At 38.0% G+C, this 17,913-nt stretch overlaps 1 protein-coding gene across 1 annotated transcript in view; it reads left to right on the top strand.

Annotated features, from left to right (window-relative positions):
• The window catches only part of CDC40 (cell division cycle 40), a 49,588-nt gene that overhangs the window by 768 nt on the left and 30,907 nt on the right, over positions 1-17,913 (top strand). Inside the window, exon 2 of the mRNA XM_060114593.1 lies at positions 16,581-16,667. Coding sequence (XP_059970576.1) covers positions 16,581-16,667 — 87 coding nt within the window. The remainder of the gene's footprint in view (positions 1-16,580; positions 16,668-17,913) is intronic.

Genomic DNA, 17,913 nt, shown 5'->3' with positions numbered 1-17,913 from the left:
GCAGCAGAGATCCTGGTATCTAATAAAAGTGCATATATAAGTCAAGACAGTGAGGAAAGGCCTTAGATTTAAGAAACAGTGTGCATGATCCCAATTGAGGAAAGTGATAGAGGGAGAAATTGGGTTATATAGTTCCTTTAACAAATATTTATTGAACACATGTTACTTGCCAGGACTAAGGACTGAAGACACAGAGGCAAACAAGCCAGACATCTTTGACATCATGATTGCATACATTTTAGTGGAAGAGGCAGCCAATAAAATATGAGCAAATAAAGTGGTTACAGATTGGATTGAGTACTGTAAAGGAAAAAATAGAATTCCGTGAAATAGAGTTCAGTGATAAAGAATAAGTTAGGAGTATGACTTCTGTAGATTGGTCAGGGAAGTCCTCTTGCAAAAGCAGCTTTGAGGAACAGGAAAAAGCCAGCCAAGTGCACGATAAGGCAAGAGTTTCCCAGCAAAAGGAGACAGCAAGCCTTGAGATGGCAAAGAGCTTAGTGTGTTTGAAGAACCGAGGAAAGGTCTGTGTGTCTAGAGCTGGAGAAGAGCATCCACCAGTTGGTAGTAGAGGCCCAGTAGAGCCCAGTGGGGGTCATCAGGAGCTGAAGATGTGGTGAGGGGAGGCAGTGTGCAAAAACTCCTTTGTATTTAAGATGTTTCCCAGTCTAGTGATAGTGATATACCTGAGTGTTTTACAGGCTTTTAGTGAGCTATTCATGGATTTTACTTTTTACTAATGTATATCGAGTATGAAAGAATGCTTAGGATCCTCCTACTTTTATAACAAAACAAACTCCCCAAACTTACACCCCTCCTCTAGCAGCCTCCTGAGTCTTCATTCTTTTCACAGCTCAGCTTTTTGGAGCTCTCTCACTTTATCTCATTTTCTCCTCAACTCAATGCAGCCTTGCCCTAGCCTCTTGGGAAACTTACTCTCCCTGAGTAATGTCACTGGCCTTCCAGTTGTCAAGTTCTGTCATCTGAGTTGAATACTTGCATCAAGTGACACTATTAAATAGTTCTTTTTTGAAACGTTCTCTCTTTTTGGCTTCCATGGGGCCATCCGCAGTCTTCTGATCCCCTGTTCTTCTGCCCTCCCTTTCAATATTAGTGTTTCCTGAGACTCTGTCCTTAGTCCCCCTTTGCACCCCTCATACTCTCCAGGCCTTCAACCTGCAGTGCTCCTGATGACTTACAGGTGAACACTGTGAAGTGGTTCACACAGGCTCTGGAATCAAGACCGCCAGGATTCAAATCCTACCTCCAGCAGCTACCCAGATGGTGACCTTGGATAAATTAAGTGCTCTGTGTCTAAGTTTTTTCTCATCTGTGAAGTAGGGATAACACTAGTAACTATCTCATGGAGTTCAAGACTTGTCATAAAGCATATGCCAGGCACACTATCCTTATCCAATTCTAAACTCCTTGCTAGCTTCAGAACTATTGCCATCTCTCCCAGGATAGCTCTCAGGCACCTCCAATCCAATGTGCTAAAAAATTGACATTTTCTTTCCCTCGGGATCTGCTTCACCTGTTTTTCCCATGTGGATTAATGATCCCACAACCCACCCATTAGTCCAAGCCAAGAACAGAGGGGTCTTCCTTTTTCTCTTCCTTCTTCCTCAGCCCCTGAGGCTAGTCATTCAGCTGGTTCTAACATTTCTGCTTCACTAATTTCTCTCAAATCAACTCCTTCCTCTCCATTTTTACTGACAGCCTTACTTCATATCTTCCTTACTTCTCTCAGGAGTCATTCTTGACTTTTCTTTCTTTCTGAACCCCTGCTATTGGGTAATGGGTCCTGTTCATTACCAGGACCCATTACCCAATAGTACCAATGATGTTTATCAAATCTCTTTCCTCTTTTGCTGCCACTGTTCAGATTCTTATAATTTTTCTTCAAGACAATTATAATAACCTTCTAACTGGTCTTTCTACTTCCTCCATTCTTGTCTCCCAGTTCCATACCCACTTTTCCCTTCACAATGCACTCAGAGTGGTCTTTCTAAATTCCAGTGTTATCATATCACTTCCTTGCCCCAAGACACCCTATTGCCTGCTGGGTAATTTCTGAGTTCCTTATGAGACCTGCCATTCTCCCATGCTGAACTCTCTACAAAGCACCCAAAGCCTATTTTCTTTTTTTCTCTCAAGATTTTGCCCATGCTAGTCTCTCTGCATGGAGATCCCTTGCCTCATGCCTCCCCTCATCCCACCCCCCAAAACTCTACTGTCCTTCAGTCTCAGTGCACATATTTCCTCCTCTGTCTACCTTAGCCCCCTTTCCACATCTCAGTTATAGCACTTGCCACATTGCTGTGATTTGTTAATTTTTTTCTTTCCCCTGGACCAGACCCTGGCGACCAGAGTTTGTTGTGTATATCTGTTTTCATGTCTTCAATGCCTAGTACACGATATTAAGAGAAATACATTAGGTGAGAAATGAATGAAAGAGTAAGTGAAAACCCAAGTCTTGAAAAAGCATGTATGTTGAGATTCAAGGTACATTTATTGGGTGGGAGTGAGAGGAAGTCTCTAAAACTCAGTTCAATCACTTGAAGTTATAAGTAAGATAATCCAGGAGGAAAGACTGAATAGGTATCAGAGGCCCATTAGAAGCAGAGCTGGGGCTAAACCCCGCAGTGATCTGGTTTCTGTGATGAGAGAGTAAGGGATATTGATCATCGCTAGTTTATTAATATGCTTTTACAAAAGCTTATACCCAGTAAATTTAATGACAGAAAAGTGTCCAGGGGAGGAGATGTGAAGCATAGAAATAAGTTCATCTGTATTTGTCAAATTGTACTGTGACTAATAGCAAGCATTCTGGCAAAGTATGAACTTATGTAATGTTTTTAATCCATATCACTGAACACTAATGAGATTTCACATACCTTATAGGTGATTTGATTTGATTTTTTTTTTTTTTTTTTTTTTTTACGTTACGCGGGCCCCTCACTGCTGTGGCCTCTCCCGTTGCGGAGCACAGGCTCCGGACGCACAGGCTCAGCGGCCATGGCTCACAGGCCCAACCGCTCCGCGGCATGTGGGATCTTCCCGGACCAGGGCACGAACCCGTGTCCCCTGCATCGGCAGGCGGACTCTCAACCACTGCGCCACCAGGGAAGCCCTGATTTGATTTTTTGAAGTTACTATTGGGTTGTCTTTTTCCTGATCTGTAGGAGATCCTTATATATTCTGGATACTATCCTTCGTCAATTATGTGTTGCAAATTTGTGGCTTGTTATGGATTGTGGCTCCTTTTCCTTGTTGGAGAAATTCTTCCTTTTCCCAAAGTCATAAAAATATCCTCCCATTTTGTCTTTTGAAAGCACTGTATTTTTGCTTTTTCCATTTAAGTCATGACTCCACATGGAATTAAGTTTTGTGTAAGGTGTGAACATTTTTAATAATATAGCTCTATCTTTGGTAGGGTTGTTCTCCCTCCCCCACCCCCACCCCACCTCCATCCCTTTTTGTTGTTATTCAAGAATGCCTTGGCTATTCTTGTCCCCTGTAATTCTGTATACGGGTTAGAATTAACCTGTAAATTCTGCTAACACCCAGGTGGGATTTTGTTTGGAGTTGGGTTGACTCCTAGATCAATTTGAAGACAGTGTTATATCTGTTCATTCATTTAGGTCTTCTTTAGGTTTTTAATTTCTTTGAAAGTTTATAATTTTCTCTATCAATATCTTGAACAGTTTTGTTGCAGATATTTCTAGGTGCATCTTAGTTTTATGCTATTATAATAATAAATTGTGTTATTTTTTCCATTATTTAATTTTTTGACTGATCTTACTACTTAAATAATGGTATCAGCTGCAAACATGACAGTATTTTTTTCTTCCTTTCAGTCCTTTTTTCTTTTCTTTTTTTTTCCTTGCCTTGCCATGATTGCTAAGATCTCCAGAAAGATCAAAAATAAAAAGAGGGGAAAAGAATATATCAGGCAAATTCCAAGAAGAAGAAAATGGCATTGATTGTATTAGGGTCAATAAAATAGACTTTAAAACAGAAAAAGGATCACTTCATAATGATACAAGGCTCAGTTCACAAAGAGGTACATAACAATTTTAAATTTATATGCACCTAATAATGTAAGCGCAAAATATTTAAGCAAAAGTTTTTATAACTACGAGAGAAACTAACAAATCTACAATTACAGCAGAAGATTTTAATATACCTCTTTCAATAATTGATAGAATAAGCAAAACAATATCAATGATGACACAGAAAATTCAAACAAGAAAATTAGCAAACTGTATCTGAAGGGTATAAAGGACATGGCACTAAATGCAGAAAACTGTTTTCAAGCAGTAATAAAACATTTTTTAAAAATTGACCATATACTAGGCCAGGGATTGGCAAACTTTGGTAAAGGGCCAGATAGTAAATATTTGGGGCTGTGCAGGCCACATAGAGTCTTTGTCACATCTTAATGTCTGGGAGCATTCACTCTTCTTCAATTTTTTGGAAGAGTTTGAGAAGGATAGGTGTGAAATCTTTCAATATTTGGTAGAATATTGAAGCCTTCTGGTCATGGAGTTTTATTCTTTGGGAGTTTTTTGATTACTGATTCAGTCTCCTTACTAGTAATTGGTCAGTTCAGACTTCCATTTCTTCATGATTCAGTCTCGAAGACTGTATGTTTCTAGGAATTTATCCATTTCTTCTAGGTTGTCCAATTTGTTGGCATATAGGTGTTCATAGTAGTATCTTATAATCCTTTGTACTTTGATATCAGTTGTAACTTCTCTCTCGTTTCTGATCTTATTTATTTCATCCTCTCTTTTTTCTTAGTGAATCTAGGTAAAGGTTTATCAATTTTATCTTTTCAAAGAACCAGCTCTTGTCTTTTTCTTTCTGTTGTCTTTTTAGTCTCTATTTCATTTATTTCCACTCTGATCTTTATTATGTCCTTCCTTCTACCAACTTTGGGCTTCATTTGTTCTTCTTTCCTAGTTCCTTTATGTGTAAAGTTAGGTTGTTTATTTGAAGTTTTTCTTGTTTCTTGAGGTAATCCTATGTCTCTAACTTCCCTCTTAGAACTTCTTTTGCTGCATCCCATAGATTTTGGTATGTTGTATTTCCATTTTCATTTGTCTCAAGGTATTTTTCTTTTTAATTTCTATTTTGATTTCTTCATTGACCCATTGGTTGTTCAGTAGCATATTGTTTAATCTCCACATATTTGTGGGTTTTCCAGTTTTCTTCTTTTAATTGATCTCTAGTTTCATACCATTGTGGTTGAAAAGATGCCTGATATGATTTCAGTCTTCTTAAATGTATTGAGACTTATTTTGTGGCCTAACATATGATCTATTCTGGAGAATGTTCTATGTGCATTTGAAAAGAATGTGTATTCTGCTGCTCTTGGATGGAATGTTCTGTATTTATCTATTAAGTCTATCTGGTATAATTATTGATTTTCTTTCTGGATGATCTATCCATCAATGTAAGTGGAATATTAAAGTCCTCTACTATTATTGTATTCCTGTCAATTTCTCCCTTAGGTCTGTTAATACTTGCTTTATATATTTAGGTGCTCCTGTGTTGGGTGCATAGATATTTACAAATGTTATACCTTTTTGCTGGATTGACCCCTTTATCATGATGTAATGTCCATCTTTGTCTTTTATTACAGTCTTTTTCCTCTGTATTTGTTAAGGGCCAAACTCAAAAGATATCTTTATATGAATTTCTATTTTTTTCCTCAGCCACTTAAACTCCCATTATAGAAAGTCTATTCATTTCTATTTTTTGGCAAAAAATCTATAACATAAATTGATAGTTTGTAATAATGGTTGATATTTATGTCTTGTTTATAGTTTACAAAGTACTTTCACATCCATTTCTTATTTGTATAACAGTAAGAAATGTGAAAAGGACTAAAAGGTAAATATTATATGATTTTATTTTCAAATTACTTTGAATCAACAAAAGGTAACAGTTAAACTTATTTGACTCATAGGGTACACTTTACTTATTGCACTTTAATTTTTATGGATAACTAAAGCTGAATAGAAATCCTTTGTAATTCTCTGGTAATTTCAATTGCATGCCTAATTGTTATTGAACTCCTCATGGGTATTAAAACAAGGTTGTGGTGTTGTCCAAGTTTTTCTAATTAAACGTAAAATTAATAACTCTTCATTTTCTGAGGAGTTGTCCAGTTTGTTCTATAATTTTAGCAGGAGCCAGAGACGGGGACCTATTTATATTTTTTATTAGTTGCTACATTGCTTTTTAAGAGTAGTTCTTTTAAAATTGTATTTTGCATTTAAAACTTGATGTCTTGTGGTACTCTGTTCAAAATAATTCAAATTTAGAATATTTAAAATACCCTTAATCAGAAAGATCTGGTAAACCATATTATAAAGTGGTTCTAGCAACTGTATTCTAAAAAAGCCATTGGGGAAGTATGAACACGGCTAAGCCTCTTGTTATTATAAGCAGTTTATCTTTATAAAAGAGAGAAAAGCATTTAATTTAGTTTTTATGCAGTTTAACTTTGTGGTACTTGGTTTTGCTACTGAGCCCTAGGTAGATACTCTCTCTAATCAATGAAGATTGGGGTATGCTTTCTAGGGTAATATAGGTGGCCCAGCATTTGAACCCCCTTCCTTAATAGTCTTAATGTAAACAGCATCTTTCCCTGCCTCCTACCTTCAGAAGCTGGAAACCCAGATTCTATCCTCCCAGCTCCCTTTCAGCTAAGGTTTAGGACTATAATTTGGGCTCACAGGCAGATGCACCCACCTAAATTCTAATCTAAAGCTAATACACAAGGAAGCAAAGAAAAAGAATATTTTACATGGCAGTGATAACTCCCAACACTAAAAGATTAAAAGAAAATTAAAAGATCATCTATGACTCCCGACATCTCCCACCAACTCCAAAAATCTATCACCCATCACCCATTCTTGTCTTTGTAATCTCTGTTTCATCTCAGGGAGGATTCTCCTTCCCTTTTCAGAGGCTAGTTGGTTGTATCTTGAATTATCTCCCCTCTCACCTCTTCCAGAATGACCATACCTTTTTGATCATTCCCTCATTCTTAACATATGTTTCTCCCTACTTGCTCCTTTCCTGTAGCTTATGATTGACTAAATCTTTGGCTTAGCCTTTTCTTTAGAAAGGAAAAAAGCAGAAAATCCTTCAATCTGGTACTCCATCTCTTCTTTACTACCAAACGTCTTGAAAGAGCAAAAATATTGATGTCTTTTTTTTTTCTAAATCCCCGGTTATACCTCTGCCCCTTGCAGCTGGCTCTCCATACTTCACCCCACTACCAAAATTGCTCTGGCAAAGGTTTTCTGTGACATAATTGCCAATTTCAGTGATCTTTGGTCAGCCTTCATCCTCTTTAATTTCTCTAGGAATTTGACATTTCTTTCTTCAGTTTAACAAATATTTATTGAACATGCGCTTAATGCCCTGCATTCTACTGGGCAGTAAGACTATAAAATATAAGTAAAAGTCATGTGCAACAAATAATGTATCACAAGGTCTATTAGGAGTTATGTGTAACATCTCTTAGGACTGTGGATGAAAAAGCATTTTTCCTGAGCCAAGAGGAGGGGCGGTATCAGGGAAAAGAAGAAGATGACATATTATCAGATAGCAAAGGGAAATGCATAAGGAACAAAGTAACATTGCCAACAACACAGGAAGCATGAAAGTGCATGATATTTTAAAAAGTCAGCAATTAGTCTAATACAGCAAAAATGGGTGTACGTTAAAGCAGATAAGGACATATTATAATAGACCAGGCAAGATATGAAGTCTGAAATAGGTTGGTGGAGAAAGGAAGGTGGGAGTAGGGTTGCTAGAGAAATATTTTAGGGGTAGAATCAGTAAGACTCGGTGCCTAATTTGTTCGTGTGTGACAGTGAAGTCATGGGGAAATGGTATCTTCTGTTTTGGACATATCAAGGTATTTGATGCTGTGGAATATCCATATAATGAAGTTCAATAGGCCGTTAGATATGTAGATACAGAGGCTAGGTATGGTCAAGGCTGCAGATAAAAATTTGGGCTGGAAATTGAAGTCAAGAGATAAGATAAAGATGTGGACAAATTTGAAACAAGAGAGGAAGGAAGTTTAAGAGAGTCAGACCTGAAGGACTCTATCTTTGTAAAGTAGAGAAACTAAGTCACCTGCTTTGGTGGGGGGTGTATTAATAGTGACAAAATTTTGGAACAGTAACTGTGTGCCTATAGTACTACTTTTCCTGTCAGTTTTCTATATTTGGTCATTACCTAGTCTAACTCTACGAGATCTTCATTTGTCAGTGGCATTGCTTCTTCTCCAGCATCACTGTCAACTTCATGCTTTCCTACCTGTTTTGCAAAATTTGCAGTGTTACTTTGCATTATCTTTGCATTATGTTTACAGATATATCCTACATCCGCAAGTGGCCAACAGAATAAAGATGGTGACATGACAGGAATAGTTCTAGGGTGTTAAGGCCACATTCGTGCATACAAAATCCAACTTCTGTAGCTTTTTTTTTTTTTAACATCTTTATTGGAGTATAATTGCTTTACAATGTTGTGTTACTTTCTGCTGTATAACAAAGTGAATCAGCTATATGTATACATATATCCCCATATCCCCTCCCTCTTGCATCTCCCTCCCACCCTCGCTATCCCACCCCTCTAGGTGGTCACAGAGCACCGAGCTGATCTCCCTGTGCTATGCAGCTGCTTCCCACAAGCTATCTATTTTACGTTTGGTAGTGTATATATGTCCATGCCACTCTCTCACTTCATCCCAGTTTATCCTTCCCCCTCCCCGTGTCCTCAACTCCATTCTCTACGTCTGCATCTTTATTCCTGTCCTGCCCCTAGGTCCATCAGAACCATTTGGTTTTTTTAGATTCCATATATATATGTGTTAGCATACGGTACTTGTTTTTCTCTTTCTGACTTACTTCACTCTGTATGACAGACTCTAGGTCCATCCACCTCACTACAAATAACTCAGTTTCGTTTCTTTTTATGGCGAAGTAATATTCCATTGTATATATGTGCCACATCTTCTTTATCCATTCATCTGTCGATGGACACTTAGGTTGCTTCCATGTCCTGGCTATTGTAAATAGTGCTGCAGTGTATACCCTGAGAAAACCATAATTCATAAAGAGTCATGTAGCACAGTGTTCATTGCAGCTTTGTTTTTCTGATATTGAGCTGCATGAGCTGCTTGTATATTAAGGAGATTAATCTTTTGTCAGTTGCTTTGTTTGCAAATATTTCCTCTCATTCTGAAGGTTGTCTTTTCATCTTATTTATGGTTTCCTTTGCTGGGCAAAAGCTTTTAAGTTTCATTAGGTTCCATTTGTTTATTTGTGTTTTTATTTCCATTTCTCTGGGAGGTGGGTCAAAAAGGATCTTGCTGTAATTGATGTCATAGAGTGTTCTGCCTATGTATTCCTCTAAGAGTTTTACAGTGTGTGGCCTTACATTTAGATCCTTAATCCATTTTGATTTTATTTTTGTGTATGGTGTTAGGAAGTGTTCTAATTTCATTCTTTTACATGTAGTTCTCCAGTTTGCCCAGCACCACTTATTGAAGAGACTGTCTTTTCTCCATTGTATATTCTTGCCTCCTTTATCAAAGGTAAGGTGACCATATGTGTGTGGGTTTATTTCTGGGCTTTCTATCCTGTTCCCTTGATCTATATTTCTGTTTTTGTGCCAGTACCATACTGTCTTGATTACTGTAGCTTTGTAGTATAGTCTGAAGTCAGGGAGCCTGATTCCTTCAGCTCCGTTTTTCTGTCTGAAGATTGCTTTGGCTATTCGGGGTCTTTTGTGTTTCCATACAAACCGTGAAACTTTTTGTTCTAGTTCTGTGAAAAATGCCAGTGGTAGTTGGATAGGGATTGCATTGAATCTGTAGACTGCTTTGGGTAGTATAGTCATTTTCACAATGTTGATTCTTCCAATCCAAGAACATGGTATATATCTCCATCTGTTTGTATCATCTTTAATTTCTTTCATCAGTGTCTTATAGTTTTCTGCATACAGGTCTTTTGTCTCCTTAGGTAGGTTTATTCCTAGGTAATTTATTCTTTATGTTGCAGTGGTAAATGGGAGTGTTTCCTTAATTTCTCTTTCAGATTTTTCATCATTAGTGCATAAGAATGCAGGAAATTTCTGTGCATTAATTTTGTATCATGCTACTTTACCAAATTCATTGATTAGCTCTAGTAGTTTTCTGGTAGCATCTTTAGGATTCTCTATGTATAGTATCATGTCATCTGCAAACAGTGACAGTTTTACTTCTTTTCCAATTTGGATTCCTTTTATTTCTTTTCTTCTCTGATTGCCTTGGCTAAAACTTCCAAAACTATGTTGAATAATAGTGGTGAGAGTGGGCAACCTTGTCTTGTTCCTGATCTTAGAGGAAATGGTTTCAGTTTTTCACCATTGAGGACAATGTTGGCTGTGGGTTTGTCATATATGACCTTTATTATGTTGAGGTAGGTTCCCTCTATGCCTACTTTTTGGAGAGTTTTTATCATAACTGGTTGTTGAATTTTGTCAAAAGTTTTTTCTGCACCTGTTAAGATTATCATATGATTTTTTTCCTTCAATTCGTTAATATGGTGTATCACATTGATTGATTTGCATTTATTGAAGAATCACTGCATTCCTGGGATAAACCCCATTTGATCATGGTGTATGACCCTTTTAATGTGCTGTTGGATTCTGTTTGCTAGTATTTTGTTGAGGATTTTTGCATCTATGTTCATCAGTGATATTGGCCTGTAGTTTTCTTTTTTTGTGACATCTTTGGTTTTGGTATCAGGGTGATGGTGGCCTCATAGATTGAGTTTGGAGTGTTCCTCCCTCTGCTACATTTTGGAAGAGTTTGAGAAGGATAGGTGTTAGCTCTTCTCTAAATGTTTACTTGTAAAGCCATCTTGTCCTGGGCTTTTGTTTCTTGGAAGATTTTTAATCACAGTTTCAATTTCAGTGCCTGTGATTGGTCTGTTTAAATTTTCTATTTGTTCCTCGTTCAGTCTTGGAAGGTTGTGCTTTTCTAAGAATTTGTCCATTTCTTCCAGGTTGTCCATTTTATTGGCATATAGTTACTTGTAGTAATCTCTCATGATCCTTTGTATTTCTGCTTGTCAGTTGTTACTTCTCCTTTTTCATTTCTAATTCTGTCGATTTAAGTCTTCTCCCTTTTTCTCATGATGAGTCTGGCTAATGGTCTATCAATTTTGTTTATCTTCTCAAAAACCAGCTTTTAGTTTTATTGATCTTTGCTATTGTTTTCTTTGTTTCTTTTTCATTTATTTCTGGTCTGATATTTATGATTTCTTTCCTTCTGCTAACTTTGGGGGTTTTTTGGTTCTTTTTTCTCTAACTGCTTTAGGTGTAAGGTTAGGTTCTTTATTAAGTTAGTTCTTAAAACTGCTTTTGCTGCATCCCATAGGTTTTGGGTCATCCTGTTTTCACTGTCATTTGTTTCTAGGTATTTTTTTGAATTCCTTTTTGATTTCTTCAGTGATCTCTTGGTTATTTAGTAGCATATTGTTTAGCCTCCATGGGTTTGTATTTTTTACAGATTTTTTCCTGTAATTGATATCTAGTCTCATAGCGTTGTGGTCAGAAAAGATACTTGACATGATTTCAACTTTCTTAAATTTACCAAGGCTTGATTTGTGACCCAAGATATGATCTATCCTGGAGAATGTTCCATGAGCACTTGAGAAGAAAGTGTATTCTGTTGTTTTTGGATGGAATGTCTTATAAATATCAATTAGTCCATCCGGTCTAGTGTGTCATTTAAGCTTGTGTTTCCTTATTTATTTTCATTTTGGTGATCTGTCCATTGGTGAAAGTGGGGTTTAAAGTTCTCTACTATGATTGTGTTACTGTCAGTTTCCCTTTTTATGGCTCTTAGCATTTACCTTATGTATTGAGGTGCTCCTATGTTGGGTGCATAAATATTTACAATTGTTATATCTTCTTCTTGGATTGATCCCATGATCATTATGTAGTGTCCTTCTGTGTCTCTTGTTATAGTCTTTATTTTAAAGTCTATTTTGTCTGATATGATTATTGCTACTCCAGCTTTCTTTTGGTTTCCGTTTGCATGGAATATCTTTTCCATCCCCTCACTTTCAGTCTGTATGTGTCCTTAGGTCTGAAGTGGGTCTCTTGTAGACAGCATATATACAGGTCTTGTTTTTGTATCCATTCAGCCAGTCTATATCTTTTGGTTGGAGCATTTAATCCATTTACATTTAAGGTAATTATTGATATGTATGTTCCTATGACCATTTTCTTAATTGTTTTGGGTTTGTTTTTGTAGGTCTTTTCCTTCTCTTGTATTTCCTGCCTAGAGAAGTTCCTTTTGCATTTGTGTTAAGCTGGTTTGTTGGTGCTGATTTCTCTTAACTTTTGCTTGTCCGTAAAGGTTTTAATTTCTCTGTGAAATTTGACTGAGATCCTTCCTGGGTAGAGTAATCTTCGTTGTAGGTTTTTCCCCTTCATCACTTTAAATATGTCCTGCCACTCCCTTCTGTCTTGCAGAGTTTCTGCTGAAAGATCAGCTGTTAACCTTATGGGGATTCCCTTGTATGTTATTTCTTGCTTTTCCCTTGCTGCTTTTAGTATTTTTTTTTCTTTGTATTTAATTTTTGATAGTTTGATTAGTATGTGTCTTGGCATGTTTCTCCTTGGATTTATCCTGTATGGGACTCTCTGCGCTTCCTGGACTTGATTGATTATTTCCTTTCCCATGTTAGGGAAGTTTGCAACTATAATCTCTGCAAATATATTCTCAGACCCTTTCTTTTTCTGTTCTTCTTCTGGGACCCCTATAATTCGAATCTTGATGCATTTAATGTCCCAGAGGTCTCTTAGGCTGTCCTCAATTCTTTTTGTTCTTTTTTCTTTATTCTGCTCTTTAGCAGTTATTTCCACTATTTTACCTTCCAGGTCACTTATCCGTTCTTCTACCTCAGTTATTCTGCTATTGATTCCTTCTAGAGAATTTTAAATTTCATTTATTGTGTTGCTCATCATTGTTTGTTTGCTTTATGGTCCTTCTAGTTCCCTGTTAAACGTTTCTTGTGTTTTTTCCATTCTATTTCCAAGACTTTGGATCGTCTTTACTCTCATTACTCTGCATTCTTTTTCAGGTAGACTGCCTATTTCCTCTTCATTTGTTTGGTCTGGTGGGTTTTTACCTTGCTGCTTCATCTGCTGTGTATTTCTCTGTCTTCTCATTTTGTTCAACTTACTGTGTTTGGGGTCTCCTTTTCGCAGGCTGCAGGTTTGTAGTTCCCATTGTTTTTGGCGTCTGCCCCCAGTGGGTTCGGTTGGTTCAGTGGCTTGTGTAAGCTTCCTGGTAGAGGGGACTCGTGCCTGTGTTCTGGTGGGTGGGGCTGGATCTTGTCCTTCTGGTCAGTAGGGCCATGTCCGGTGGTGCATTTTGGGGTGTCTGTGAACTTAGTATGACTTTAGGCAGCCTCTCTGCTAATGGGTGGGGTTGTGTTCCTGTCTTGCTAGTTCTTTGGCATGGGGTATCTAGCCCTGGAGCTTGCAGGCCATTGGGTGGAGCTGGGTCTTAATGTTGAGATGGAGATTTTTGGGAGAGCTCTCGCCGATTGATATTACATGGGGCCGGGAGGTCTCTGGTGGTCCAATGTCCTGGACTTGACTCTCCCACCTTGGAGGCTGAGGCCTGACACCTGGCCGGAGCACCAAGACCCTGCCAGCCACATGGCTTGGAAGAAAAGGAAGAAAAATAGGGAAAAAAAAAAAAAAAACAACTAACAGATAGAACCCCAAACCAAATGGTAAAAGCAAAAGTAAACAGACAAAAATCACAGAAATAAACATACACACACACTCATAAAAAGAAAACAAACAAATAAACAAAAAAAATAACGAACAGTCAGGACCCTAGGACAAATGGTAAAAGCAAACCTAAACAAATGATATCACACAAAGAAACATACACGTACACACTATAGACCAGGGCTTCAGAATATCTGTTTCTTTTTCAAACTTCTCTCTGTTCCTCTGTGAAAGGACTTCATGGTCAATTTGCTCAGACTTTGATTCTTAGCCTGCAACTTTGGAATCACATGGGAAGCTTGAACCAATGCCGGGCCTCACTCAGGAGGAATTAAATCAGAAAATATGAGGTGAGGCCCGGCATGAAACTTCTTTAAAGCTTCCTGCTGGACTCCACCAGTCTACGGAGGCCAGCTTATACTTTAATAGAGGGAGGTAGACAATGAATACATGTCAGGTGATGATAAGTATAATAGAGAACAATAAAGCATGGTAAGGGGAAAGTAGGAAAACTGTGCAGAGACCTAAAAGGAGAGAGAACAGTCATGTGGGTATCCAGAGAAAGAACATTCCAAGAAGAGGAAACAGGAAGTGCAGAGACCCCAAAGCAGGATTGTCTTTTGGTGAATTCCTGGAATAACAAATGAGCCAGTGAGGCTGGAGTAAAGTGAGCACATGCACAGGGCTAGGTGAAGACAGAGGTTAGTAGGGGCAAGGGACAGATTTGGAGGGTAAATTCTCTCAACCAGTTAGATTCAGACTTCTTCAGTTTATAATAGTGATTTTGTCACTTCAGCTTTCCTGAAATATAATCCATAGATGATATATAACTTCCCTGAGAATTTCAAAATATAACTTGAATACCCTAATTAAAGGAAATTTTGTAAAGCAACTTTATAACATGTTTGATATATAAATTAAACATGTACTGATAACATGTTTTTACTAGTAAATGCTCAGGCAGGACAATACAGGAAGACAAAAATGCCCTATAAAACTACCCTTGGGAGCCATACTTTCTGAAAACAACTTGGTAATGAGCCCTGTAGTTCTTTGTTAGGCTCCTACCCTAAATGGGGAAGCTACCAGAGGGTTTAGAGTGAACGAGTAACATAAGTGGACTAATATTTTAAAAGAATCACACTGGCCTCTGTGTGGAGTGAGGCTGTGGGTAGACAAGGGCAGAAGCAGGGAGACCAGTTAGGAGGCTGTTACAGTAACAGGTGCAAAATGATAAACTGGACTGAGGTGATAGTGAAAGAGGACTTGAGAAGTGGTTGAACTCTGGGTGTCCGTAGAAGGTAGAGGATTTGCTGATGGGTTGGATATACAATGTGAAAGAAAGAGGAGTCAAGGATAACTGTGGCAGTTTTCATCTGAACACATGTAAGGGTGGGATAGTGGTTAATTTAGAGGAGGGTAGAAGGAGTCTTTGGGGAAGGGGAGAACAGAAGTTCCCTTTTTGGATATATTAAGTTTGAGATGTCTGTTAGACATCCTGGGAGAAAAGATGTTGAGTTGAAGCTCAGACATATAAATCCCTAGAGTTCAAGGGAGAGAGCCAGGCTAGAAAATTGTTATATTGTATGTATTGCATGTATTGTTTATGTGGTGGGGCTACACAAAAGATACACTACCAGTGATTTCTCTAGTGGAGATGAGATTTTTTTTTTTTAAATAAATTTATTTATTTATTTATTTTTGGCTGTGTTGGGTCTTCGTTTCTGTGCGAGGCCTTTCTCTAGTTGCGGCGAGCGGGGGCCACTCTTCATCGCAGTGCGCGGGCCTCACTGTCGCGGCCTCTCTTGTTGCGGAGCACAGGCTCCAGACATGCAGGCTCAGTAGTTGTGGCTCACGGGCCCAGTTGCTCTGCGGCATGTGGGATCCTCCCAGACCAGGGCTCGAACCCGTGTCCCCTGCATTGGGAGGCAGATTCTCAACCACTGTGCCGCCAGGGAAGCCCAGGAGATGAGATTTTTATGTTAAGTTGGGGGATGAATTTAATAGTCGATGTAGATTATTAGACTTTAGATTTAGAAGATTTGGGCCCTGCCATTTCCTTTCGTTTCTTCTGCAGTCCCTAAGCAAGTCCATCTGGGTACATATCTAATAAGGTCTGCTGAATAAAGGAGTGCTTCTCCTGAATTTGGAACCAGAAAATCAGGTCTTTTGAGTTCATAAAAAAGAGCTGGACTCTCTTACTTTAAGGCTTTGAGTAGTATTAACTTACTTAGAAATTTCTTTTTTTTTTTTTTTTTTTTTTTGCGGTACGCGGGCCTCTCACTGTTGTGGCCTCTCCCGTTGCGGAGCACAGGCTCCAGACGCGCAAGCTCAGCGGCCATGGCTCACGGGCCTAGCCTCTCTGCAGCATGTGGGATCTTCCCGGACCGGGGCACGAACCCGTATCCCCTGCATCGGCAGGTGGACTCTCAACCACTGCGCCACCAGGGAAGCCCTTACTTAGAAATTTTAATTTTTTCAGATGGGATAAAGTCAATGTTTTTGAAGGAAAGAATTTTTGTTATGCATTCTAACTTCTATAACTGTTTACATTACTCTTATTAGTCTTTGATTATTAGAATTATATATAATTATGTACATTAATATATAGAATTATATATTAATCACATAGCACTAGTGTAATCTTCATAAAAGTGATGTTAAAATGGCTAGTGTGACCTTAATGTAGTTTCTAAAATACAGTAAATACTTGTCGTATCTTTCATGTTTGTTTGGTTTTCTTGTAGGAAGATTTGGAGACTGGAGTTCACCTTGACCCTGCTGTCAAAGAGGTTCAGTATAATCCTACCTATGAGACCATGTTTGCTCCTGAGGTAAGAAAATGTATTATAGTTAAGAGTGTCGGGCCTCCCTGGTGGCGCAGTGGTTGAGAGTCCGCCTGCCGATGCAGGGGACATGGGTTTGTGCCCCGGTCTGGGAAGATCCCACATACCACGGAGCGGCTGGGCCCATGAGCCATGGCCGCTGAGCCTGCGCGTCCGGAGCCTGTGCTCCGCAACGGGAGAGACCACAACAGTGAGAGGCCCGCGTACCGCCAAACAAACAAAAAAAAAAAAAAAAAAAAAAGAGTGTCTTTTGCTATATAGTATTTAAATTATACATACGTAGATAACCAGTTGGTGAATTTTTCAATGTTTTCTGATGAAAGTATACTATTTAAACTGTTAGAAAATATATCCTGTTGTATGTTAGTTATATCTCAATTAAAAAAAGAAATGAAAATATATCCTTCTATTCTCCAAAAGTTAAATAGTACGCTTTTGTAAGAATAATATCTAATTCTTAGATGCAAACTTAGTTAACATCTTCCTCTCAATTTTGATAAGGGAGTATTACAAGTTAACAATGAGGGAAAAAATTTTGGTTGATTAGCATCATTAATGCACAGTATATTATGAAACATCTAGTGACAAATGCTGCTGTGTTAAACACTAAAAAGAGGTACCATACTGACTTGGTCACTGCTCAAAGATAGCCACACGGTTTATTGCTTGCTCTGAGTCAGACATCTTATGGATTCTTTTTTCTGATGATGATAAATGGTGATGGAAGCATTAAAAAAGCTGAAGAAGAAGGGAAAAAAAAGCAGAAATAGTGAAAATTGTCCATTTAGGAAAGTCTTTGTAGAAATGATTAGATTTCTAGGTATTTAGCCTTTATAAAGGAGAAAAGAATGCTTGATTAACAAGATACAGATATCAGAAAAAGGTCATTATAAGAAATAATAATATGGTTTCAGTAGCAGGATCTTTAAGAGCACTTTAAAGATAGAGATGAAGAGCTATATCTTATTGCACCCTGGTAGAGAAAGGAGTACTTTTTAATATTTTTCATTTTTTAGCATATAGTCATTGTCTTTTTTTTTTTTTGATAAAGCTATTTCATGTAATTTTTGCCTGCTTAGGTTTCCATAGTCACTTAAAATATGGCAATGGAAATGTATAGCACAGCCAAGGATGTCAGTGCTAGTGCCCTAGCTGTTCTCCTAAGTGTACAATAAGCAAAAAACTCATTCTCATGCTCTGAGACTGGTACATTTTTAATTTTATTCCATTATTT

This window comes from Mesoplodon densirostris, chromosome 12, assembly GCF_025265405.1.
Source record: "Mesoplodon densirostris isolate mMesDen1 chromosome 12, mMesDen1 primary haplotype, whole genome shotgun sequence".
Taxonomy (NCBI): domain Eukaryota; kingdom Metazoa; phylum Chordata; class Mammalia; order Artiodactyla; family Ziphiidae; genus Mesoplodon; species Mesoplodon densirostris.
Note: the sequence above shows the minus strand (reverse complement) of the source record. Positions and strands in the feature narration are given on the sequence as shown.